Below are 26,757 nucleotides of genomic sequence, written 5' to 3' on the forward strand. Positions count from 1 at the left end.
AATTTAGACTCTTGCTAAACATCATAGGGAATTTCTACTCTAAATTCATGCAAGTATGTGCGTCAGGAGCCGTGTGGGACTTCTGATTATGTGAAAAAGTCCATCATGTGTGTTGAATTGCAGAATTACATCTGTAGACTGCTACTACCATGCTTCTAGGATACTTAACAGATCACTGTGTGTGAATAGTTAGCATATTTGTTTAAATAAAGTTGTGAAACTGGAAGGCTCTGAATGTTTTTCCTACTATTGTGGCAATTACAAAACCAAATGTTGTGGTTTTCTTGCTGAATACATTAAGTTTTATTGCCCTGTGAGAGACTTGGTCCTAGAGGCTAAAGACTGATTCTGTACCAAACTTTAATTGACTGCATGTGCGAATCCATTACAGCAGAGGTGCTTCCTTTGGGCAGGTAAGGAATGTTGTATCTACACTCGGAGTGTGTGTGCTTTGCACTGCCTTTCCTCTCTGCTGAGAAGCACTGCAGTTTCTGTGGTAGTGCCGCACTGGGATAGGACTGAGGTCAGTTCATTTTGCCTTATTCATCAACAAGCAGCAAATGGCTGCTGTGGAGAAGCTATTAACATGGGTGAGGGTCAGGCTGATGAGGAAGATCCTGAATGTGTTCATTGTCCAGTCTGGCTGACTCGCCAAATTGGTGACTTCTTAAATGCCTTACCTTCACAGTCAAGGACTAGGAGAAATTAATATAGATCTTTTACAAAAGGACTTTCGGGGATGTCCAAAATGGCTAATCAGCAAACATATAGGTTTGTTTCGCTTTATGCACTGTGTTATGTTTTGTTGCTTCTGAGGTGCTGAACATCCTGTTGGCATTATGGGAAGATGTTCACTGCCCTGGAAATTCAGCCCACTGCAGGTCAGCTCTTGTTTCAGCTCTTTAGCTGAGAGAGCTACTGTGGACTTTGGTATCACCCAACTGGAAGTTGGTGGTTGCCATGGGACCATCGAGTGTGACCCAGTTACATACAGGATGGACAAACAGAGAGCAGCCCCAAAGAAATTATACTTAATGCTTCAAAAGAGCTTATCTGTCACCATGGAGAATTGGATGTTATTGTAGGAAGAAAAATGTGAATGGAGAGTAGAGGTTTCTATAAGATACTAAATAGCCCAAAGCTGAAATTCTGGTCTAAAGAAAAGAGACAACTACACTAACAGCCCTCTGGATTCAGGTCATATCTAGAAATTTCAAAGCAAAATACAGTAATTAAGGGGACAATGGATGAGTGAGAATTAGTGCATGTTAGAAGTTAGGAAGTAAGTTAGACAATTAGCTCTGCATTTTCTCTCCAACTGAAGTATGTTAGGAAATAAATGATTCCAGTTACTACATGGAGATAATAAAGTAGCTCATGCAAGAAAAGTATAAATATTTGTTAATACTGTTCTGTATTTGGGAAGGTGCAGAATGCTATTCCAACAGAGAATTAAGTCCATCTTAATAAATACAGATTTATTACCTTCTAGGGATAGACATATGTAAATCAGCAGCGCTGTTACTTGATTGTTTTAAAGAGCTTGATGAAAAGCCTGCGGTCCTGTAGACAATTTTCAATAACTGTTGGTATTGAGGATCTTAAGATTAACTGTGCTGGAGTAGAAAAGGGAAGGGTGGGTCACTGATTTGACTGTATTCCGGCTAGCTTGACATTAATCCTCATAAAAATATTGGAAAACTTAATGCAATATTCAGTTGATAAAACATTAGACAAGCTAATATCAGTCTGTATCACTTCAAGGGAAATGTGTCTTAACAAACATAGTGACATGCTGGAAACTTAAGTTTTTCTTGAGAGGGACCTGCATGAGATGTAGTAAAGCTGTGTCTTCTAAAGGTACCTGATGCAGGGGCAGGGATACAGTCCAACACTTGCGGTCCCCTATTTTCTGGCTCTTTACAAGTGCTACCTTTAGTTCTCTTTCTCGGCAACAGCAGAGGTAGTCAGCTAAGACTTTGACGTACCCCTTTGGAACTCCTGTCCTGACATGTTAGTGCTATGTGGTATTGCAAAAGTAAATGAATTATGAACTGACTAACTGATGTTTAAAAGTTAGTCACTGGTGGTGAATCATTATCAAATGGGAATGCTTCTAGAAATCTGTTTTAAGGATTGAGGTGAGGCCAGATTCCATTGAACCTTTTCATCAAGTACCTGGAGACAAGGAGAGGGTCTGTGCTGGCAGGCCATATTGTGCTAGGCAGCAGGCTAAGCGAGGACAAGGCAGCTTCTACAAAGTAATCTGGGCATCCTGGTGAGCTGTATCAGTCGTAAGTGCATTTTAACGTAGTCTGATACAGGATCATGGGGCCTGCTGGTGTCGTACTTCAATGTAGTGACAGAATAGGAGCTTAGAGAGAAAGCTGCTAGGGGGTACAGTGAGTAGACAACTGAACGTGACTGTTTTCTTGAAAACAGCCTTCTGATTTCAACAGGCTGCTCAGGACCCCGGAATCATACATGAAGGTCCATAAGTTTGGGTGTATAAGTAGGAGGGGCAGTGGGCAAAAGAAGGTGAATTGTGTATGACTCTGGGGTCCTGAACAGCCTGTTGAAAACAGAAGGCTGCTTTCAAGAAGGCCTAGCAGTGCTTCTTATCAAGAAAACATCTCCAATTTCCTTTATTAACTACTTCCTGACAAAAAGCCTGTGTTGATGAGTTGAGAAAGCAGTCAGAGGAGATATTTGAAGGCAGGGTGGTGCTCAGGTACCATAAGGAGAGTCTGAGAAGCTCATTTTGTTGCTGGATCTGTTGTTTCTTGATAGATGAAAGGGGTGACTTGGCAATTGGCGGGAAGCACCTCATGAGGGAGAGCACGCTGCAGGCTAAAAGGCTGATGGAAACAGGCATAACAGAACTGATGGTTGAGAGCTGAAATCAGGCAATTAGAAATGAGACATGCATTTGTAATGGTGGGAGAGCATAAGTGCTAGAACAAATAAATGACAAAGGAAAGTGGTGAATTCCACCCAAAACGTTCCCAGGGCTGAAAGCTTTTCTGGAAGTGTTATGTTAGGCAAACAAAGGTTTGGCTTAGTTACTTGTAGTCCTCTGGGCTAAATACAAGCAAAATTGAGTATAGTGGTCTGTGGTGTCCATCTGGCTTGAGTAATTCATAGATGGGATTATACAAACCTACAAAACAGAATGTTCCTTATGTGCTGGTTAATTGAGCACTGGCTGGCCTCTCTGATAGAAAGTATATATATTGTGTGTATGTCTATGTATATACATAGATGTGAGGCATAGACATGGTTGGTGCCTTTTGGCCTGAGATATGAAGTTCCTCTGTTGCATATTTAGAGAGCAAAAGAAGAAATTGGAGTCCACAAGTGGTTGCCAATGGTTTCCTAACCATGCTTATAGTTCCGCATGGATTCAAATGGGGGAAACATGGGTGCATTTCCACTATGCTTATGCTATGAAGTAATTCCTCTCTGCAGGGTGGATTGGCTTGTGTGTAGTGCTATCTGAACTCTGCTCTCTTATCTCTGGAACTGATCTTTCTTACATATAACCAATTTTGGAATCTTTGTGCTGCTCTTCTGTTGCAAAGTAGTAGCTCAGATGTTTCTTCTTGAAGGTGCATCTGAAGAAGTGAAAAAGAAAAGTAGAATGGAATGGAGTCAGTTTAGTGGGAGGCTAGCAAGCAATGTCTTTATAAGCAACGTTTTTGGGGGGGGTTTTGGGGGGTTGTTTTGATAGTGGACAATTAATCTCTGGAACTCGCTGCTGCATGATACCATTACGGGTAAGAATTAATGTGATTCTAGGAAGGATCAGGCACCTCAGGAAATAAGATTATTTAGTCCCAAAGAAATCTATAAAACCTCTTTTTGTAGGGTTTAAAAACATTTTGTCACAATGGGGTTTAATGTGGTGGGCAGATTATAATTGTTTACTAGGAAACTTCTTTTGCTGTAACATCTGTTTCTAGCTACTTTCAACAACAGGAACTAGTGATTCAGAGGTCTGTTTCTAAATTTAATATGAGAAGGAGCGTAGTGCTGGCTGAAGGAACACCGAGGGTGTGTGTATGAAGGGGAGGTGGTGATAAAGGGAGAACGCACCCTTCGTGCTGGAATGTGTCATTGTGCCTCTGATTGTGGGCCATACATGCTGATACCCAAACAGAATACACACAGATCAGAGTAACAAACAGGTTTTGAGCATTCAGCTTTTCAGTGATCATACCTGTACTGTATCCCTCGTTTGTATTTAAAATAATTGATCCGCAGAGAAAATGCGTGGTCTGTTTTGGAGGATTGATGTCTTCAGAAGTGGAGAGAGGAATGGGAATGGAGCAAGGAGAATTAAGATGTGGAAGGAATAAAGTCCAGCAGTGATCTTTGTCAAGAAAACGTCTCCAACTTCTTTTATTAACTACTTCCTGACGCTTATTTTGGAGAAGCTTCTCTTTGCTCTTAAATTGAGAGTTACAAATGTTTCTGTCTTCAGTACTTTTTCTTCCCCCCCTCCCAAGGTTCTGTGCAGGCCCACACATGCACACCCACAACTTTATTTGTGTACGACCACTGCATCTGGGAGATACTAATGGACAGAAGGTCGTTGGTGAGGAGGTATAGGTACAGGCATAACAACTGTGAGGGTTGTTTCACTGCTGCTTCGTGGTTTTCAAGCCCTGAGAGTAGCTGCTCAGCCTTGTTGGCAGTGTCTACTTCAATATCCTCCTGAGAGGTCACTTGAAGAGCAGAGAGCTCTTCTGTGTTTTGTCACTGTTTGTGTCCACACAGAAACACATGTACATGCTCAAAGAAAACTAGTCAGCTCCTGGATGTGTCTTGTGATGCACACCTTTGCACTGTCCAAGAGTCTTGGTGGAAAGGAATCTGCAGAAATGAAAAGAGGGGGAGGGAAGTCGTAAAACAAGAACATCAGAGGAATGGTAATGCAATAAAAGTTTAAAAACTTGAGCAAATACAAAAGACCAAGCATTTTTAGGATCTCTGTCTTTGTAGGTGGGAATGGTTATTTTGTGGTCATGCCATTTGTGGCCCAAATATGGACCTTTCTTTGAAGCTCTATGCAAGGACAAAAGTATCAGCTCAGTTCTGCCTCCCTGGGCTGCCTGTCTAATTTAATATAGCACTAATCTGGCAAAGAATCCGGTATGGATACTGGATCTTTGAATGGAGGAAAAAACATTGTTAAATTCATAGGAGCTGTGAATTAGCTCTTAAGAGCTGCATCGAGAAGCACAGCTGATAAGTGTGATATTTTGTGGCTTCTGTATGAATGCCATATTTTCCCCTGTGTGTAGTCATTCTAACACAAGTTAAATTCTTTGTTGTAGAAAAAGCTAAATATTTTGGAATGCTGAGTCTGAAACACAGATGATATACTGCAGCAAAAGACTCCTGTGGGATTTTTTTTACGAGATGGATTTTATTTGTTAAATGAGTTTTCAGTAGTTCTTCAGTACATGCTATTGTACTGCTTGCAAGATGTCTTGCAGTGTCACTGGTCTGATCTGGACTGTGATGACTGAATAAATTGCATCATTTGCTAACTGTGGAAAGATGGCTTGATCTGTAAGACACATTTGTGTATAAGTGCATTTTGGAATGTAATTGTAAATCATAAATTAAGGATGTTAGGTTAATGCCAAATACAAGCTGTATTCATAGCTCTTGGTGTTGCCTGCCCACAGGAGTTCCAAGAGTCAAAGGGGATCATAGAGGAAACTGAAGCTGCTTTTGTACTTTGTTTGGTAGTAGGGGGGGAGTAATGAAATAAGTTACGTAGTCTAAGATATCTTGAAGATGAAGACTTTTAAGTGGTCTTTGGGCTTCTACCAAGGAACATGCTGCTGGCATTTTGGTTTTGTGTACTAGAGGAAAGAAAACACTAGAAATCCCTTGGCTTTCATCTATAGAGAAATAACTGCACTTTGCTGCCATGTTCTGGCCGTATTGGTTTTTGACATGGTTGTGGTAATTTATAGTTTTATATCCTGTGGGTTTTCAGTGACTTAAATTACTAAGAAGAAATAGTTTGTCCTGTGATGGTGAGATGGTGTTATAGTTGGCAGGGGGACCTTGTCTAGGACTTGAGGATCAGACCTGTGGTCTGTTGAGGCTTTGACAGTGTCAGCTGTCTCGGAGGAGGACTGGAGATGACTATAGTAGGTGGCTGTGGTGACATAACCTGGTTGACTGTTCCTTGCTGACCTTTGCCTTGGACTGCAGAGGTCTAGAGCTCCTAATTAAAGAGCTTAAATGCAAGTCTAACCTGGAAAGTTTGATTATTTCATGTTAATCTGGTTTTGCTCATTGCTAATAAAATTCCATTTTGGGTCTGCTACAGTGAGGCGGTAGAAGGATCTTTATTCAGATCTCTGTTCTAATTGCAGCTATTCATAAACAGCAACTCGGAAGTAAGAAATCATTTTATGTAACTGAATAATTTCAAGCATGCCATCATGACACAGGTTTTGTTTTTTTTTTCATGTTAACTGAAGGCAGTAAAGATTCCCTAATAAATGAGTCACAATAGCATTATATATAAATAACTTGAGATCTTGTAGCTGAAGCTTGTTGGCCTTTACCTTCATGAGTGTTTTAATTGTTGATGGGGGTTTTGTTTTTGTTTTAAAGCTACTTCATGATTACTCATTTTGTTTGTGTCTTAGAATCATAGAATCATTTAGGTTGGAAAAGACCTTTAAGATCATTGAGTCTTGTACATATACAGCCAGTTGTATCTTCTCCCTTTATGGGTGGAAGTAAAGCTTTATTACAACTTGCTTCTCTTAATTTGACAAAGCAAGTATCAGTGAATGTGGGAATGTGGCCAGTTTAGCAAGTAAGCCTACACAGAGCACTAAGAAGCATTATCCCCAGATTAACTGTATGTGGAAACCTCAGCTACACTCCCTGAAGAAGAGTTCCAATAACTGGAGAGAAATAGTTTTATTTGTGAATTGCACCCATATGGAAAAAGCAAAATTTCCTGCTAATTTATGTGCTTTAATGATATCTTTGTTAAATCACTTTTCAGAAGAGTCACATATAAAGGAACAATTCTAACACACTGCTAATACTTGCAAACGTTTTTAGGATGTCTTTGTGATTTTTCCCATGGTCAAAGTGTGCTAATGTAGAAGATAAAAGGAAATTTATTCCCCTTTCTAGCCCACGGCATAGACTTCAAGGTTCTTCCTTTTATTGCTGGTCAAGCTTGAAACTTTGCCTTCCTCAAACACTTCACCATGTTATACAGTATGAAATCTGATGCAGTTCAACTGAATTTTAGGACTGTAATCTTTTTGAGACAGGATTACACAATGCATAATGCAGTAAGGCTTTGATATAAGTAGGAAATTGGACCTTTTATGCAATATATATATATATCAAGTGCTAGCAATGTCTAGCTTGGTGTCCAAAAATCACTTCTCTGTTTGATTTTTTTTTTTTTTTTTTGTTGTTTATTTGAATATGGAGGATCTCTGACCAAGACCTGGGAGCTGAGTGCTACACAAGGAGCATAGAGCATACAATGCAAGTATTGTGAAATGTGATGGCATCTGATGCATGGCATGATGAGACAGGGAGGATGCCTCTAATGAGTCAGGAGCGGGATTGCCATAATGGTCCATCATATAAAGAATGTCTTAACCCAACAGTAGCTCTAACACTTGGAACAGAGTAAGCAGCCCAATAAGCCGTTCGCCCCATTTTGGGACAAGGCTGCAACTTTCCATCAAGCCTAAAGAACGGTGTCTCTTTGACTGCCAGCCAGCTGTCGTACTGGCTCTTCCCTCTTTCAGCTTCAAACTGTTATTTTAACAGCCATATCATGCCTGCTTATACGTGGTGAGCGAGGATCCAAATGCAGTATTTCTGCAAAGGCCTTGTGGTCCAGGGCCTCTTCACTGTGAACGTGGATGTGGCTTACAGCAATTAGCACATCACCTGCCTTCAGGACACCGTTTCTTGTCTGTCCTGCAAGGTCAATTCGTGCCGTGTGTGGATGCTCCAAGCTTTGTGCTGGTGGTAGAGAACGGTCCTTCATTTTGGCTTCCTGAAGCAAGTCTGTGCTTGAGAAACTGAAACCAGTGAAGGCTTAAAGGAATAATTTAATTTTGCTAATCCAAAGTTGCTCAGTGGTTTTGTATCTAAGAGTTTTTATTGCTATCCTTTGAGGAACTTGAAACAGAGATTAGAATTGCTGATTAGCCTAAAAGGGAACAAAAAATATGGTAGAGTCCTGGGCCTTGATAACATTTTTCTTATTTAAAATAAAAAAATGCACTTGAGGCTAATTTGGCACGCAAAATTCTTGGTCAAAGACAGGCTGTTACAAAACTTTGTAATAAATTAAATGGATGGTTTCGCTGATGTTTTGGTCTGGCCATGACAAATCCTGAACTCTTAACTGACGGTTTATGGGAATGTAGTCATATGTATATTATTGCTGTACACCCACATGGACAGGCAGTAGTCCAAGTGTGCAGATGAGATAACAGGAACATATAAATAAAGTGGTTGGCTAGTTGTCCTAACGTTCTTGAGTAGATCCTTGTCAAAATAGTGCCAGTCAAACTTATGAATGGATCTGGTGTATCGAAGATTACTCGCATTCATCTATGACGTGGTACAGGTCACTGTGTAGGCAATTTGTGTTTTTGTTTTGTGTTGAGTCAACAATTTGAAATGCAAACCGAGAGCTCAAGTAATCCCTGATAGTTGCAGGTTGCCTCCAAGCTATCCTGTTCCAAGCGAAGTATGCTTGCAAGCTCATAGGGCCGTGCCACCTGATCTGAAGAGGTCTCTGAGTATGAGGAGGTCTCTGCATGCCTGTGGGAGAGGAACACTGTAGTTGTCCTGTCTCCCACCACTGCACTGGAACTGGTGTTTTCTGGCACCCTTACAAGATAAAAGCAACATTTGCTCCATTGTTCCTGTCTTTTTCATATGTGTGAGTAGGTGATGCCCTATCCATCATACAGAAATACTGGTGGAAATGATGTTAAAGAAAAATTTACCTTAGGACAAATCCTGAGTCTCCACATTGTTCTGCACAGGATATCAGGGCAGCAAGGGAGGCTGAATTGCACCTCTTTGTGAAAGCCTTGCGTTATGCTTGGTGGAGGGCACAATGAGAGCTGGGACTCTGAAATCTGTGGTGATGTACTTGCACAAGCTCAGACTTTCTGTTCCCCCCTTTTTTGTTTTCTTTTTTTTAAATCTTGGCTTGCTAGTGGAAGGGCTGGAATATGATTTAGAAGAAAAGGACCCTTCTTCCAGGTCAGTGTGATGCTAGTGCTGCATCCTGAACTTGCCTTGCTGGTTACCTGTGCTTGCTCAGAACCTCTTGGGGACCTGACTGGGGCCCGCTGGAGGATGTGAAAATTACCTGGTTTGGCTGTGTATGGAAAAAATGGCAACAACAAAACCTGACTGTTTTGTTTTCCTCCAGTTAGAGGGCAACTCTCCTTTTATTTCTGTAGCAGCTGGGGAGCAGCTGTTGTGCTGCTTTAAGTGATGAGTAACTTGCCAAAACAAGTTCAAATGGCGAGCACCTGGGGTAAGGAGAAGTGTTGCCTACAGAATAAGAAAAGCTGCCTCTGGACCAATTTTCCCATTTGGCCATCCAAGCAGATAGCATGTTGGCTGTAAAAGTCAGCCAGAGTGGCATGGTGCATGACTGTGAAGGTGGCTGCCAAAAACATTATTGCAAGTGCATGGGAAGGCTGTAGTAGTCACAGCAGGGTGGTAAGTGCTGGAGCAGGAGTGACATCTGTCTGTAGATAAGAGTGCATAAAATGTCTCCTTTCTAAACTTTTGTTTTGTTTGAGTTGAAGCGAAGTACATACTCGGAAAGCTTCATTGTCCGTTTTAAAACAGATTTTACTGGAAAGGAAAGCTTCATTGTCTGTTTTACTGGAAAGGCAGGCTTCAAGAGCTGTTATGTTTAGTGCCTTATTTTTGAGATAGCATTATGCTCAAACCAGTGGGAAAGAGTATGGCTAAGCATATAGGAATGCTGTAACTGTAAACGGATTTATCTGGACGTAATGTTAACCCTTTTCAAAGACAGTAGTGCTTTAAAATGTTATGTTTGATTATACTTTTAATCATGCTGCTATCCCGCTCTTTGTATCTTTTTCTGGAAGCCTGATGGTTTTTGTTTTCTTGCTTTGAATTTTACAGCCATGAACAGGCTTGTCATTGCCTAACAAATAATCACTTTTGGTTTGTAAGCCTTCGGGGGCAAGGGTTGTCTGCCTGCTCCCTGCTGGACAGCCCTCAGTGCAGAGGTTACAATTCCAGCTGGAGTATTTGGGTCAAATCAAAATATAAATTTAGCAATAGTAAATATTTAAATTGGAGACACTATGGATCTGTTGGTGCTGGTGAATGGCAGCAAGCAACACAACTGAGCCTTACTGAACCCTTTTGCAGAGCTACAAGCTTGCTTGTTAGAGCAGGAATGCTACAGTCTCAGAAAAGTCTTTGGAACTTTTATTTCTTAAGGCAATGTTTTGAATGGGGTTTTGAGAAAATACAGCATAACAAGGAAGGAGGTGATCTGAACTCATCAGCAGAACTCCAAGAGCCTCCAAAATATGTGCTGCACTGTAATTCCTTTTTATGCTTAAGTACTAAGATTGAAGTACACACCCTGAACGAAACAATTATGGGACTAGATGGACTAAGTAAATAGCTTACCTCTTACAGAAAGCAGCTTAAGTTTAGAAGAGGAAAAAGAAATATAGTAAACTTAAATCCCTTTGAGGATAAATGCTTCAGCTGCAGGCATTTTTCCTGGCATGAAACCACTGGAGATTCAGCTATTGGAAGCTTGGCAAGAATGCGGTAACATTAATAAGTCATCCTTCATCTGTTGATCAGAGTTTTATGTGAGAAATCATTGTTGTTATCCATCTGGCAGGACATCTGAAGCACAGAAGATCTCTTTGCTTGATAAAGAGCAGGTAGGGTTGGGAGCAGGTTATTTGTTGCCCTGTGTCTACCCAGGGTGGGGGGAGACAGGATGGTGGGAGGGGTGTTGGAGGCTGCTTAGCGCTTATCTGGAGTAGTTTCAGTGACATGGCTTTACAGTTGGAACCTCTGCTTGAGCGAGGAAGTCTCCCCTTCTCCCCGGGGAGAGAAGAAGCTGTGTGACATTTAAGTAGTAACGTAGTTTGACTGTTGTCCCATAAAGAGTTGGAGAGACTGTGTATTTGAAAACTGAAGATGCAGCCTATTTAACGAGCTGTAAACTTGACGCATTTTTTTTTTAAATCCAGGCAGATGAATGTTGGCATATTGGGTAAAAGGAAAAGTAGACTTAAAAGTAGACTGCTTTTTCATATCCTCATTCTCAGCTGTACTTGATGTACCTTCCTAATGCCATAGAAAAGATCTTGGCAGAAATGCGGGAACCTTGATGTGCGAGTAGAAGGCTGGTGTTTACATGTTGGTTCTTGTGTCGCTGGGTGCTTTTTGGTGTGTTTTTCTTGTGTTTGTGTGCTATTTTAATTTTTTAATTTGTGTGACTTTTCCTAGATCTCTCTTAGCTAATGGATGTAATGGAAGTGTCGCTGCAGGTACTTGAAACACAGTAATTCATATGTGTGCAAATCTTATCTATGAAACTTCTGTTTAATATGTAACCCAGTGAGAGTCACTGTGTTTGCTGTTCTGTCTGAAGAGATGAACCAGCTCAGGTAGGGAACAATGGAGCTTGTTCTTTAGTTAAAGGAACTTCTGGTCTGCTCTTGGCTCTAGATCCAGTGACCTCGCATCGTCACAGAGAACACGTACATTAAAAATAAAAAGAGTGAAAGCATTCATTGAAAATAACTTAATTTAGTTACTCAGTAAACCTGTGTCCATTCTGATAGGAATACAGTTTAGAAATTAAGTAAACCTAGACTTTAGTACCAGGAGTTAGGGTGGAAGGGTCATTATGCCCTTAAGAGGGACTATTAAAACCTACAGCAACGTGAACTTCAGTGACACATTTCTTTTTCTTCAGTAGGCGCTTCTTCCTATTCTCTAGGTATGTTTAGGGTGTGTAGGTAAAGGTACTAATATATCCTGTAATAAGATTTGTATCTTGACAGTCTGTGGCTTAAAATCACCAAACTAGCAGCTCTATGCCAAGTTCAATTTCTTACCGCTTTTGAAGTTGCCCCAGTTCCAAGTGAATCCAGAACAAGATGAGACAGAGACTGGTAGCGTGTGGCTGCGGATCAGAAAGGAATATTTTTCAAAGGAATTGCATGAGTTGCTGAGTGCCATCTCTACCTGAGATCAAGCTATTTCATATAACAAACTTTGTAGCCATGTGGACTTATTTATGTAAAAGCAAATTTAAATAACATCTCGGGGTCTAAACCATTTTTAACTGTATTTCTAAACTAAAAAGAAAATATAATTTTTTTCTTCTAATCCTTTTACTTTTTAAAAAATTATATCACTGGTGTTTTTTCAGTGATAAAAAGCCTCTAGGGACTGGAGTTACCAGATGTGCTTTTATTTTGGTGCAGCTTGCTTTTGCATCTTGATAAATTCCAAAAGTGCTCTGGTCAGTAGAAGTGCCAGATGTTTACTGTGTGTTCCTGTACTTCTGTCCTGTACTTCTGATAGCAGTCATGAAAACACTGCAGAAACATCCCTAGATAAAAGATAGGGGAACAGCAGATTTTGAAATGGCAAAGGGATTAAACATTTAACATTTGAGTACAAGCAGCTAGTAGAGTTTATTGGATGGTGTAACTTTTAATTGCATTGTATGTCCATGTCAGCACAGGTAAATCAACTGCAGTAACTTTCAGTTGTGTCTGTACTTGAGTAAAAGCGCTTAATGTTAAGCTGAGGGTCTTGCACACACAACTTAGGCTGTCTTTTCAAGATTACTGGCTTGGGTATGTTTTAGGAATTCTGTGAAATGAGATACAAAATGTCTCCTCACTATTTTTGCTCTAGCCTGGCTAGATAAAACAGAAAATGCTGTTGGAAATCTGATCGATGAGCTTTTAGCATCGCTACCACAATCACTGGTGATGTGCTGTGCTGCCTTGGATAAAAGGAGGGTGAACTGGTATTGTGTAAATAACAGCAGTTGTAACAGCACTGTAAGGTTTGGGGTGTGTGTGCCAGGGTACACTGAGGCATGTTCTTTGCCCTCATCTGCAAGTTCCTTGTTATTCTGCTGTAGGATTTCTGTTCAGGTAGTTGTGCTATGCAAGATTCCTGTTCTTCCTGAGAGAAATGGCCAGTCAAAATGCCTGTGCCTTCATGGAGCGTTACTTACAGATATGAAAACCATAAGTTCAGTATTTGCCCCTGCTGGGGTCTAGCCTCATTAGGTGTCTATCTTGGTTTCTTGCATGTTGCCTTGCTAGATGGTTTGTCTTATAACTGTAAAACCACATGTAGCTAACACTCTTGAAATATAACACATATACCTATGATACTGAGCTCTTTACCCACTACAGAGACCAATGCAGAGGGATGCTCAAGGACCACTCTCCTCTCCACCCTTGTTTCCTTCTCCCCTTTCTTCTCTCGCATCCTTTGTGGTCTCCAGTGCTATTTACCTGTGTGCAGTGAGGACAGAGCACAGTGTTACTGAACATTCAGCTTGGGATCTCTCTGAGCTTTTCAAGGTCAAAAACTCACAAGTTTTATTCTGAAAGGTATTGAGTGTCTGCACTGAACCCTGAAGTCTGGGGATAAATGTGAACAAAAACCAAAGCTTGTAGTTTTGGTCAGAGCAGTCCTCACTTAAGAGGTGGCTCAGGAGTACTGCAGTAGCCAAATAGGATGTTTATTTTCTGTGCTCTGTGGAGACAGAACTCACATGTGGCAAACACAGAGTTAATTGTGTTATTAATCTTCGGGTACTTTGGGGAGCTAGTCAGAAATACAACATTGGGCTTCTGTCATGAAAGTCATCCTTAAACAAACCTCTCCGGTCATTTACAGCAAGGCAGGAATGAGGTTTGATTCTAGAGTTTATTGTTAGGGAAATTATGGCTGCTAATACTGCTTTTAAAATATCACATTGATTACAAAACCATCTGTGTAGGAGTGGTGTATAGCACTAGACCTTCAAAGAGCTGGTAAACAAGGAAGATTCAGTGTAAACACTTAAATAGCAGGATCCAAAAGTAGGTTAGAGTGTTATACAACCTGAAGAAGCCCAGCTTTGAAGGGCAGAATTTTTGAAGATTTAAATAAAGAAAAAAGTTTTTTATAGATTTAATTTCTGTAAATGAGTACTAATTTGGCAGTGGTTATATAAAGCAAGAATCTTATTTTTGTCTCCAGCTTACTGAAGCCTAATATTTCTCTATGCAGTCTGAGAGAAATAAGATTTTATTTTTTTTTAATTACAGAATTATTGCCAGTAAAATCAGTTGTTCTTAAAGATGATGATTGCTTAGTTGGGGAATTGATTTATAGTCTGTGTCAGAGATTTAAGGGAAAGTCCAAAATTATAGCTGTGCAATTTGCGCAGTGGGATGAGGGAGTTGGGAAGATGGGTTAATTGTTGGGGGGTTTGAGGTTTTTGGTGGTTGTCTTTTTTTTCTCAAACGATGAGTGTATGAGTGGTGCTAATTAATCCTCCTTAATCATCTAAGTATGTTATCATATAACAGCATCATATTTATATATATATATATATATAAAATGAGATTTAGTTATAATTAAAAGCTATTGTGGATCTCTTGTTCCTTAGTTGGAATGTTTTCTCTATAGGAAATCTTTCAGTTTTGTGTTCATTGGTTTCTCCTTATTTATCTTCCATTTCACCTACAGAGCACATCTTGTGGTACACCATCTCTAAAATACTATCTTCAGTGTGACGTGCAATTAATTTTAGAAAGTCGGACCATACAGATAAATATCCTATCCCATAGAAATTTACTTAACCCAAAATATCAAATAGGCCAAAACAGTAACAGTTTGCTCAGTCAAACCGTAGCCAAGCAAAACCAAACCAACCCAGGTCTTGCAGATTGATCTAAAACTGGCAGATTTGGTCAGTCAGATGTTTAAGAAAGAAATAGTGAGTAAGAATTCTTGTCATTCTAATTTGGTGGAAAAAAAATAATGGAAGTGATCTTCCACGTGGGTTCATGTTAAATCTGTTTCTGATCTTCCTAAGACAAAAGCACTGATCAAGAAGTGTCTGATACCATAAGCCACACTGTAGTCTTTGCATTCTGCTGTTAATGTTCTGCAAGACCTTCTGCTGCTGAAGTAGCAGCAAAACATTGCATATAGTAGATAAGCATATCTTTAAAAATCACTATGTTGTATTTCATCGTGGAGCATTTCCTGGGGTTTTCAGGCAATAGGAGTACTCAGTGCACAAATCTATGCTTAGCTGAATTTGGGGGTTTCATTTGCAGGATGCTTGAGAAGCTGTACTCACAGTTGTGCCTTAAACTGGTTTTGTAACTTGAGTTGGGTCAGGTAGAGCAGAGCACAATAATCCCCAGTGGAATAAAGCAGCAGAGTTAACTCCCCTTTTCCAAATGGGCTGCTGCTTCTCTACAGCTATCCAGAGGCAGTGCCTCACCCAGCATGCTAGGAGCTGCAAACCAGGCTAGGAATAGCTGTAATGTTCCCAACAACAGCACCAGGGACAATTGGTGTTTTGGTTAAACCTCCTTCAGTTTGCTCTAAGCTTCTCCAAATCTCAGAAACTGAATGCAGGTGATGAATGTGGTTGTGTGCTCAATGCATAAAATCATTCATTGGCTCTTTTCTGGATGTCTTCATGCATTATTTTACAGGGGTGCTGGGGCTCCTTACACTTGGTTCTGTGGGAAAGGGGGAAAAAAGGATAGTACCATATTCTTGATCTTTGCAGATTGTCTGTGGAAGATTGATATTTGCAGCTTTCTGGCTAGGAGAAATCTCATAATCCATTCTTATCACATTAAGGTCTAATTGCCTGCCTTAATGGGATATTGCAGAAGTAGAAAAACAAAGAAAGTAGAAATGGTTGGTGGAAAGAAAGCGTAAAATATACAGTGGATATAAATTTAAACCTATGATCACTTGATCAAAAGCAAGCTAGCAAAGCCCTTTATGGGAAAACTTTTCTTCTCCTTAATTTCCTGTGGGAAGGGAGAAAACAATTTCGTTCATGGTTGCACTTTTTCTTTTCAACATGAAATGGGGTGGGTTTTTTTTTTTTTTTTTTTGGAAATTCTTGACCAGTTGTGGTGACAAGGCTAACTCAAGAATCTTTTTGTTTCCTGAAACAAAGTGGGCTTGTTCAGAGTCTTGGGAACCTAAAAGTAAAATGAGAGGTTCATGTGCTACAATTCTGTTTTTATTTATTTGTTTTAACTTTGAATTTGCTTTAAATATGCTTTTGAAACAGGAGAGCCAGTGAATTTCAGGGGCAGACAGATGAAGTTTTTATCAGTAAGTACAGGAAGAAGTAGGATGTAAATAAACATTAGTGACATACCACTCCATTGCTTCCTTTTCCTCTAACTTCTGTATTTAAGTCTGAACAGTTTCTTAGGAAATAACCCCAATATGTCCAGTTTGTATTTCAGCATTTATAGTCTGAAATATGCCAGAGAAATTCACCAGGTTAATCGCATTCTGAGCTGCTTCTATTACAGCTTTTCTTTAATACTAATGAAAGGATTATTTGCTAAAATTAAAGGTCTTCCCTATTTTGTGTAGCAGTGCAGCCCTAAATATTGTACTATAATAAGCTTGAATTAAAAATCTGTGCTTGTTGAAACTGAACTAAAATGTGCTATTATAAAAAGGAGACTGTGTCCTGACATTCCATATTAGGAATTAAAAAATATTTCTCTTCAAAAAAGGTTTCTAGTTTGGGTCTACATCTTAGTATGTCAAAAGCCCATCATCTCCTGAGCCTCAAGGCACATTCGGTGCCTTGAGAGGCCTGACAAGGGCTGACAGAAATGCACGTTTTCATTATGAGAAATCAGAGATTTTGGATTTTCAGGTGCATAGTACTCTGTTCTTCAGTTTGAGCTACCTGCTTACAGACGTTTTTTTGGCATCAGGGTTGTGAATAGAACATGCACTGGTCTTGAGGGGAGACCACCTACGCCAGGGTGGTCTCCCCAGTCTGGCACCCCACTACAATCTGGCACCCTTAAAAGGAGATTAAAATTAGTGATGAAAATAGTGTCTACTCACTCCGAGTAATATTCTGGAGAGTGGGCTTTAAAAGCAAGTTTTGAAAGCTTCAAATAGTTCAAATTTAACCTTGGAATAAAGAAAACCCAAAAACATTGCAATACTGTAGACACCTGTTGTTCTTAGTGCCTCTTAATAGCTTGACTTCGAAGCATCTGCAAAAATAAAATAAAAATTAACTTCTATGGTTATTAGTCTAGTAAAATCAAACATCAATACATGTAATGATGGATTTAAGGGAGAAAATATCACATTTATTTGCAGCTTGTCAGTCAGACTGTGTCTTATACTGTGTGTAGGTTTACAGTTTTTCATTTTTGTTTTTTAAGACTTGGAGCGTTTAAACATTTAGTCATATGAGGACAGAAACCTGTTTTCATCTCCTGGAATTGACTTTTGCTAGCGAGAAAAAGGTCTGCCTCTCTTTCGTGAGACACAGTGTTAGACAATAATGCCACAGAAGGGTTTTTTTTGCGTGTTTTATAACTGTTAATCTCTGCCAAAACAGCAGCTCTTCTGTGAGTATCAGTAACTTGAAAGAAAAGACGTGTTCAGAGCATTGAATGCAGTACTTCTTGGTGTAAAGCTCCTGTTACACCACTCTGCCTACAGCCTCACAAAGAGGATTACACAGGCTCTGTTATGTCTCCTAACCTTTCTTGAAATCATCTTGTGTGCGTGCAAGACAGGGTTCTCAGAGGTGATTTTTAGCTTTGGCTTTTTTTACTGTTCTAAGTGTCAAGTTGGAACCACTTTGTAAATTCTCATTTCTTTTCTGTTATTTCAGTTGCTTAGAGCAGCCATGTCTGTAGCACTTGGGTTTCGGTGCTTTATCCACGTGTTCTCATGGCAGAAACGCAAAAGTCACCTTCATCCTGTGAAAGGAATTCTGCATGTTGTGCCCCAAACCGCAATGAAGTAACTTCCCACGTAATTAGCTAGTGCAAATTTGAGGGAAAGGTTAGCCCCAGAGGAACAAGCAGCAGCAGCTACCCATCTTTGTTAGAGCAGTCATCTCGTTCGTCCTTCCCATCCTGCTTGCTGCCTCCTCCCTGCACATTGCAGAGCTCTATGTGCAGAGGCATGGCTGTAATAAGCGGGCACTGGTCCTTGCTAAGTGTTTGGCTCTGTGCTCTCCTGTTGAACTATTGCACTAGCGACCTAGTGGAGGAAAAGTTCTCGTGGGTGAGACCACAGGGAAAACAGCCCAGACATCTGTGAGAGCATCCCTTCCACATGGCTTCCAAGAAAAAAAAAAAAAAAAGAAAAAAAAAAACAAAACCCAACCAAACACCAACCAAACAACTCTGTGGTTGTCTTGTGGTTCTCCTGTCCTGGGCAGGTGGCAGTTATGATTTAGGAGTAAGGAGGGTCCTTTTATAATCTCTCTGTTCACAGTAGTACAAATGACTAATGCTATTCTTTTGCACAGGGCTGTTATTTAAATGCCAAAGGTAGCAGTCCTGGGGCAAGCAGTCAGGCTGTGACTCAGTGTAGGTAAGCACCGGGAGATATTAAAGAATTATGGGATTTTGTTGCTAACCTCAAGTTAAGCACTGTGAGGGTTTGATAGCTGTGGGGTGTGTTACTGGTCTGTGTCCTTCAGCGCTTCCTATAGCAACTACAGCCCTGGGAAGGTGCCTGGGGAAAGCTCAGGAACCCAGCTGCTGGGGAGGAGGCTCTTGTGGAGCTGGGGAGCTGTAAAACCCTGACAACTTGTGTTTCTGGTGACGGAGGAGTATTTGAGATTCATTTGTCTACTGGAAAATTCAGAGAGAGCTGGAAGCTCCTTCAGCCCTTTCACTGAGTAACCGAGCCTTAACTTTTACATTTTGGCAACTCTGCAAAGAGCACTGAGATGAGTGCTGCAGTGAGATAAACCCCTCTCCTCTCTGGCTTCACCAAATCCCAGGCTAGGTATGCAAAACTGGTAAAAGCTCCTGGGAGGAGAGTGTGGGAGGCCAGAGGCTGGATCTCTCCCTCCCTGTGGTGGAGGAGATACTTACCATTGTGAGCTCCATGCTAGACTCTAGTGGTGACCACTGGCCTTCCCCACAGACTGAGATCCTCCGGGCTGCTTGTGCTGCGCGGGGAAGGAGAGGGACTAATGCGTGCCTTGGACCATATAGGCAGTAGCTAGTACTTGAGTTCTGCATATAGAAATGTCTGTTACTTTCTTCAGAGAAACGTGGGCTAGAAATAATCAACTAATCGTGTTGTGTATTCATGGCCTGTGACTGTTCTTTAGGGTTTGTAAGGTGCAGGTCTATATGAATTGGTATGCTGTAAGTAAAAAGTAATAAATCTGATGCATCTGTAAACTGCCTGCTTTGATCTTCTTGTGCTCTGCTAAACCCTTCTCTCCAAAGGGAGCCAGACTCTGTGTCTCTTTCCCCATCCCGTGTGTGCACACAAGCTGCGTATTTTACTTTAGAAATGGCAAATTTTGATCACAAGTTCAGCATCTAAAATGATGATTTTACCACATCCTGCTTGCACAGGAAGCGTATTTTTAAAAAAGCTGATAAATTGTGCCCTCTAGATTTTGTCAAAATAAAAAGCAAAGCAAGCTATTGAAAGCTGCAAAGAGGTTTGGATTCTCATGTGATCAGTTTGCCACTTGGTCTCACAGTGCATATGTTTAATTCGAAGTGAAAGCCTTGCATCCTGCTCCTGTGCTACCTGGACTAACCAGGTTCCTATAATCACCAGGCTGTGATGATAATCTGAAAAAATATTTTCTCCATTAAGAAAGAGTTGTGGGTTTGTTTTTTCTTGGTTAGCTGAATTGTATTTTTCTGAGGAAGGATTATTTCTTCGTTAATTGGGGGGAAAAAATTATACAGTACCATTTGGTCCAATAAATAGGTGATAACTGTTTCTAACTGTGCAACATCCAAACACATTTGAAAAGAATTGTGCCAAATATTCACATAGTAACTGCAAGACTTTCACTTGTGCAATGGTACTTGAGGGAAAGGAGCCAATCAATCTGGCAAGCAATGTGGATGCTCAATAGCAAGGAGTGGGAGACACTGACTGCTGTTGTGTTAGATGAAAAGAAATGAGAGACCTTGCTAATAATGTAACAAGATACCTAAAATTTGCTGTGCGAGTCATGAGCAAGGTGCAAAGCATTTAGCAAATGCTATTTTGTTTAAACGCAGGGTACTACAAAATAATGTTAGTGCCGGATTTCATGTGTTCACACCGAAGCAGTTAGTTTCACAGAATCTGATTTTGTGCAGTGTAATCAATTGTTGCTGTAAGTATCAGCTACTGCACTTTACCTTTCAGATATTTCAGTTGTACAGAGCAGGCCTTAGTGCTTGTACTGTCAAGTGGCAAAGATATGTAAATATGATCTGGCCTGTAGTGAGAAGACTTCTGTTTTGATGCTAAAGTAATGCATCGTTTCAGTACATATTCTTTGAGAAAACTGTGGACAATGTCTGACAGGCAAAAAAAATATAATAAAAGCTGGAACCTTCTGAGGATCTGTATGTCATGGTGTGATTGTTATTAAATGGTAAAATAACCTGCTCACCGGTCAACAATACTGATTTTGTCTTTGTTCTCTTATAGGAATGTTTACCCTTGCAGAAGTTGCATCACTCAATGACATCCAGCCAACTTACCGTATCTTGAAACCATGGTGGGATGTATTTATGGATTATCTAGCTGTTGTTATGTTAATGGTTGCCATTTTTGCTGGAACCATGCAGCTGACCAAAGACCAGGTGGTCTGCTTGCCAGTTTTGCAGTCTACTGTAAATTCAAAAGCACAACCCAGCACATCAGGGAAGGCTGACTTTACCACTGTTGAAACAACCACTGGTCAAGGAGAAGAAGCATCAATGAGAACGGTTTCCTTTGGAAGTGCCCCTACTGTAACACCCGACATACCTCTGAGCAGAGCTACCTCTTCTCAGTATCAACCCACTGAATCAGGCCAGGAGCTGAAGAAGGAGCAGAAAGATTCTTCAGGCCGTAAAACAAATTTGGATTTTCAGCAATACGTGTTCATTAACCAGATGTGCTATCATTTGGCCCTTCCTTGGTATTCAAAGTATTTTCCCTATCTTGTTCTCATCCATACTATCATTTTAATAGTCAGTAGCAATTTTTGGTTCAAGTATCCCAAGACTTGCTCAAAAATAGAGCATTTTGTGTCTATATTAGGGAAGTGCTTTGAGTCCCCGTGGACTACAAAAGCATTGTCTGAAACAGCATGCGAGGACTCCGAGGAGAACAAACAGAGGTTAACTGGTGCGCAGTCCCTGCCCAAGTATGTTTCCACTAGCAGTGATGAAGGAAGCCCAAGTGCCAGCACTCCCATGATAACAAAGTCTGGCTTCAAATTTTCAGCTGACAAGCCAATGATTGAGGTTCCCAGCGTCACTATTTTAGATAAGAAAGATGGTGAACAAGCCAAAGCACTGTTTGAGAAAGTCCGTAAGTTCCGGGCTCATGTGGAGGACAGTGATCTGATTTACAAGCTCTACGTTGGCCAGACTGTCATCAAGACTGTTAAGTTCATATTTATTCTCTGCTATACTGCAAACTTTGTCAACACCATTAGTTTTGAACACATCTGCAACCCGAAAGTGGAACACCTGATTGGCTACACACAGTTTGAATGTACACACAACATGGCTTACATGTTGAAGAAGCTGCTTATCAGCTATATTTCCCTCATTTGTGTCTATGGTTTTATCTGCCTCTACACGCTCTTCTGGCTGTTCCGAATACCGTTAAAAGAATATTCCTTTGAAAAGGTCAGAGAAGAGAGTAGCTTCAGTGATATCCCTGATGTCAAAAATGATTTTGCATTTCTCTTGCATATGGTAGATCAGTATGACCAGCTGTATTCTAAGCGATTTGGTGTCTTTTTGTCAGAGGTAAGTGAGAACAAACTACGGGAAATTAGTTTAAACCATGAATGGACTTTTGAAAAGCTGCGGCAACATGTTTCCCGAAATGCCCAGGACAAGCAAGAGCTGCATCTTTTCATGCTGTCGGGGGTCCCCGATGCAGTGTTTGACCTGACGGATCTGGAAGTGTTGAAACTGGAGCTGATTCCTGAAGCAAAAATCCCAGCGAAAATTTCCCAGATGACAAATCTTCAGGAGCTTCATCTGTGCCACTGCCCTGCGAAGGTCGAGCAGACTGCCTTCAGCTTCCTCCGGGACCACTTGAGATGCCTTCATGTGAAATTCACAGATGTTGCAGAAATTCCTGCATGGGTGTATTTGCTCAAAACCCTCCGTGAGTTGTACTTGATAGGCAATTTGAACTCTGAAAACAATAAAATGATAGGGCTTGATTCTCTCAGAGAGTTGAGACACCTTAAGATTCTCCACGTAAAGAGCAATTTGACCAAAATCCCCCCCAATATCACAGATGTGGCACCACATCTGACAAAACTAGTCATTCATAATGACGGCACTAAGCTTGTGGTACTCAATAGCCTTAAGAAAATGACTAACGTTGCGGAGTTGGAACTGCAGAACTGTGAACTGGAGAGAATTCCCCACGCCATCTTCAGCCTCTCTAACTTACAGGAACTGGATTTAAAGTCAAATAGCATACGCACAATTGAAGAAATCATCAGTTTCCAGCACTTAAAAAGATTGACTTGTTTAAAGCTGTGGCACAATAAAATAGTCAGCATTCCTTCATCCATTACCCACATAAAGAATTTGGAGTCTCTTTATCTCTCCAATAACAAACTCGAATCCTTACCAGCCGCAGTGTTCAGTTTACAGAAACTTAGATGTTTAGATGTAAGCTACAACTCAATAGCGTTGATTCCAGGGGAAATAGGTTTGCTTCCAAATCTGCAGCATTTTTACATCACGGGAAACAAAGTCAACATTTTGCCAAAACAGTTGTTTCAATGTGTTAAATTGAGGACTTTGTGTCTGGGACAAAACTGTATTACCTCAATCCCAGATAAAGTTAGTCAACTGTTGCAGCTGACTCATCTGGAACTGAAGGGAAACTGCTTGGACCGTCTGCCAGCCACGCTGGGGCAGTGTCAGCTTCTCAGGAAAAATGGGCTCTTGGTGGAAGATCACCTCTTTGATGCTTTGCCCCCAGAAGTTAAAGAGGTGTTGAACCAAGACACAAGCATTCCCTTTGCTAACGGGATTTAGGCTGAGGTGAAATGCTCCGGTAGCTGACTTCCAAACAGCAAATGCTAAAAAGTATGGCAATCGTGAGACCATGCGTTTTAGAAAGCAGAATTCCTTGGAAGGCAGGACTACTAGCAGGATTAGAAGAGGTGTAACCGAATGTTCAATGTTTGCAGTGTTTTAAAAGATTATTTCCAAAATTTTTGAGAGGATAAAGAACCTTAATAATCTCAATTCTTTTTTCCTTAAATTGTTTGTAACTTGGATGCTGCCGCTTTTGAATGTTTACAAATTTGCTTGCCTGCTTAAAGTAAATGATTAAATTGATGACCTTTCCTTACTATGCAAGTTATTCTTTAAGGTCTGAATTTACTTTAGTGCATTATGGGGGGGAAAAAGCAAGGTTAAATGTTGTATATGGTATGGTTCTAACAGCACTTGAGACACATGTTGATGTGTTAGTTTTTAGCCATCCTCAGCAAATGAAACTAGTTTGGCTGTGCTTTGAACTGCACCAGAACCACCATTTTCCCGCATTAAGGTATGTGGTTTGCATCAGGCCAAGTGTGTTTGCCTTCATTCTTCATCCTCAAGGCCCCATGGTTTCGGGTGAGACTTTTTCTGTGGCTTAGTGTGCTTCTCCTTCACACTGGCAAAGACTGATCACGGTCCCTCAGCTAGTCTCTCCCATGCAGCAGTGGGTGGTAAAAGGGAGAATACTGCCACTTGGCTTTCAAGTTGGGGATATCGGAACTGTTTCGCAAGGTGACTTTGAAAGCCATTAAACACCAAGTGACTTTACTGCTCATGTTTTGTTCCTCTTTCGAGTTTTCATCTGGGAAACTCAAGGCATTTTATGAGTTGGTCATTGTTTTGTTTCACAGCCCTTGCTTAGGGACTCTGGTGTCTGTTCCATTTTCTAGACTAATGACACAGACGTAAGAGTTACAATTTACCCAAATGTGATTTAGCTTTATCCCCTATTGTGGTGTGTCTTCCACACCTGGACTTTAACCACAGGACCACCTGTCTCCTCTGCCCTGGCCCAAATAATTTGATGCTTTTGAACACGTACACGCTGTTAGAAAACCCTGTGTGCTAGGTAAGTCATCAAATAAAGTAAAAAGCAGACAGCGATAAGCATGGGATATTTTTTTTTGGTTGGGTTTTTTTTGGTGGTGTTTTTTTAACTGAATTTGCATTGCTAGAACCATAAAAGAAATATAATCCATTAAATCTGCAAAATCATCAGTTGTAAATCTTGGCCATTTACATTCCATGTGTGCAGAAAAGAAGTACTATGCTGGGAGATGATTACATGATTACTCATGGTTTAAACACAATTCCCTATTGTAGTGTGGTCAGGACTGAACTAGTCTGTAGTTCAAGGGACTGTTCTTCTCACACAGAAATCCTCATGCACAGTGATTTCTACTGTAACTTCACCAGAGCTGCCCTGACTTACACCACTATTAATGAGGGGATAGTTTAGGCCTAGGGGCATTGAGCAGTCAGGAGCATTTCAAATTCTGCTCTTATGAATCTTGCACATTTTATTGTTAATCATTTACTGTTAGTAATGCTGGGAGGACTGTTCTCAGCTGTAGGTAGCAGTCTCTGAATACATACCTGTACCCTGTGTTTATGTATATCAGAAGACGAGTTCATGAATAGTAGTTTTCCCACTTCTTTCGGGGATACAGTCTGTTTTCTACTTGCCAGCAGGTAGTAAACTTGGGATGTTGACAGTTCTGCAACACCAAGTCACAGGTTTGGCAGAATACTTGCAGTTTCTGATCTGTCCTCCACTGGGAAATTTAGTGCAAATCCTCAGAATTTTTTTTAAGTAGAAGTTAAGGCTGCAGTGGATATATATACATTATATTTTTTTTTTAAGAAACTCTTTCATGTGTTTATTTTTTGCACATAGATCACTTTAAAATGGCTGGACTATTGACTCTTTAGAAAAACTGTGGAATATACTATTGGTGTCCGCTTTGTATTTGCTGTTGAGTCTCATTTCAGCTTCCAAGAAATTCTGTGTAGGAGGGAGGAAGAGTTCAAGAATGACAAAGTAATTAAAATATTTAGAAAAAATAGTTCTATTTTTCATCTTTTTTTCTTATTTTAATAGCAAAGTCGCACAGAATGCGGCTATGGATTGATCCAGCTTTTAAAAGCTTTTTTTGGTGTTTCCCATTCTGCTGTCCCTACTGATGTTCAAAAAATAAACCCATGTCCACTTCATATGAATATGGTGTACATAATTTAGACCACTGTTTTGACTAGTTATTAGCTAATTGTGCTTCTTTAGACAACTTCCTCCAAAATGTTAATTTCTGGCTTGTGATGCTTGCTTAGCATAAACTCCATTCTTGTTTTTAGGAGAGCTTTCTCAGAGTGGGGAGGAACTGCCCATCATCCCCATGTCACCTCCCCCTAAGTCCTTCCTTCTCTTTGTGACTGTTTATAATGTTCCAATTTCCTGTGTGTCAACTGACACAGTCTTGCTTTAAAGTCTTGGAAGTTCATCTCTTTTCCATGTAAGGCATGTGGAGTATATTTTGCATTTCTATTTGATTTAATAAAATGTTTATATCTTCCTCTAATCTATTTTTTTTTTTTAATGGGGGGGGAGAAGTGTGTTTGCGTAAGAAAATCTCTGATTTCAAGTATTTTATGCTGAACTTGTTCTGATGCCTGTAATAAGCAAGAGGTATAAGTTGCTGCTTCTAGTAAATCCTGTAAATATGGTTCCTAACTAGAATACAGTATTTCAGGATAGGGTGTTTGTGGGGTTTTTTGTTTTTTTTTCATTTAAATAATCTAAATGACCTGCCACTGTTACTATTTGGCTAAGGGAGTTTTTCAGAATACATATAGGGCCCTGGAAGAAAAATTGTGTTCTTTCAAATGAGAGGAAGTAGGAAATTGCCCATTCTGTTTGCTCCTGCTGCTGTAACACATTTCTGTGAAGATCCTTTAATTTTCCAGTAAGTTGTCCTTTTGGAAGATGCTTCCTGTGATGCAAAGAGAGCTATGGCTGTTCTGAGCAGGCATCAGGCCTCTTGGTGTAAGGGAGGATGCTAGCACTCATGAAAGGCTCTCTGTTGCTAAATAAATGGCTTTGCACTCCTGGGCTGCCCTCCCTGGTAGCAAATGGGGAAGCCCAGACACTGTAAGTCACATCTGGTTATGGGGGATTCACTTTGTAGACTGTATTTTTAGTAAAAATCTTACAGAAATAGGTGTTCTGTATATTGTGTTTCCATGAATATGCACAATAATTAGTGGTGTATGATTATGTGAAGGCAATGGGCTAGACTCTTAATCGTTTACTTAAAATCAAGTCAAACAAATGAGGTGTTCCATCATCATACTGGTATCTTGCAGGAACAGATTCTGGCTTTCAGAC

General features: G+C 40.4%; 1 protein-coding gene across 2 annotated transcripts in view; it reads left to right on the forward strand.

Annotated features, from left to right (window-relative positions):
• Window positions 1-25,951, forward strand: part of LRRC8D (leucine-rich repeat containing 8 family member D) — a 53,041-nt gene extending 27,090 nt beyond the window's left edge. For both annotated transcript variants that reach the window (XM_014939146.1, XM_014939147.1), the window contains one exon: window positions 20,791-25,951. In XM_014939146.1, coding sequence (XP_014794632.1) covers window positions 20,793-23,363 — 2,571 coding nt within the window. In that variant the 5' untranslated portion in view covers window positions 20,791-20,792 and the 3' untranslated portion in view covers window positions 23,364-25,951. The remainder of the gene's footprint in view (window positions 1-20,790) is intronic.
• Window positions 25,952-26,757: the final 806 nt, after the last annotated feature.

Source organism: Calidris pugnax, unplaced genomic scaffold (genome assembly GCF_001431845.1).
Source record: "Calidris pugnax isolate Ruff unplaced genomic scaffold, ASM143184v1 scaffold18, whole genome shotgun sequence".
Taxonomy (NCBI): Eukaryota; Metazoa; Chordata; class Aves; order Charadriiformes; family Scolopacidae; genus Calidris; species Calidris pugnax.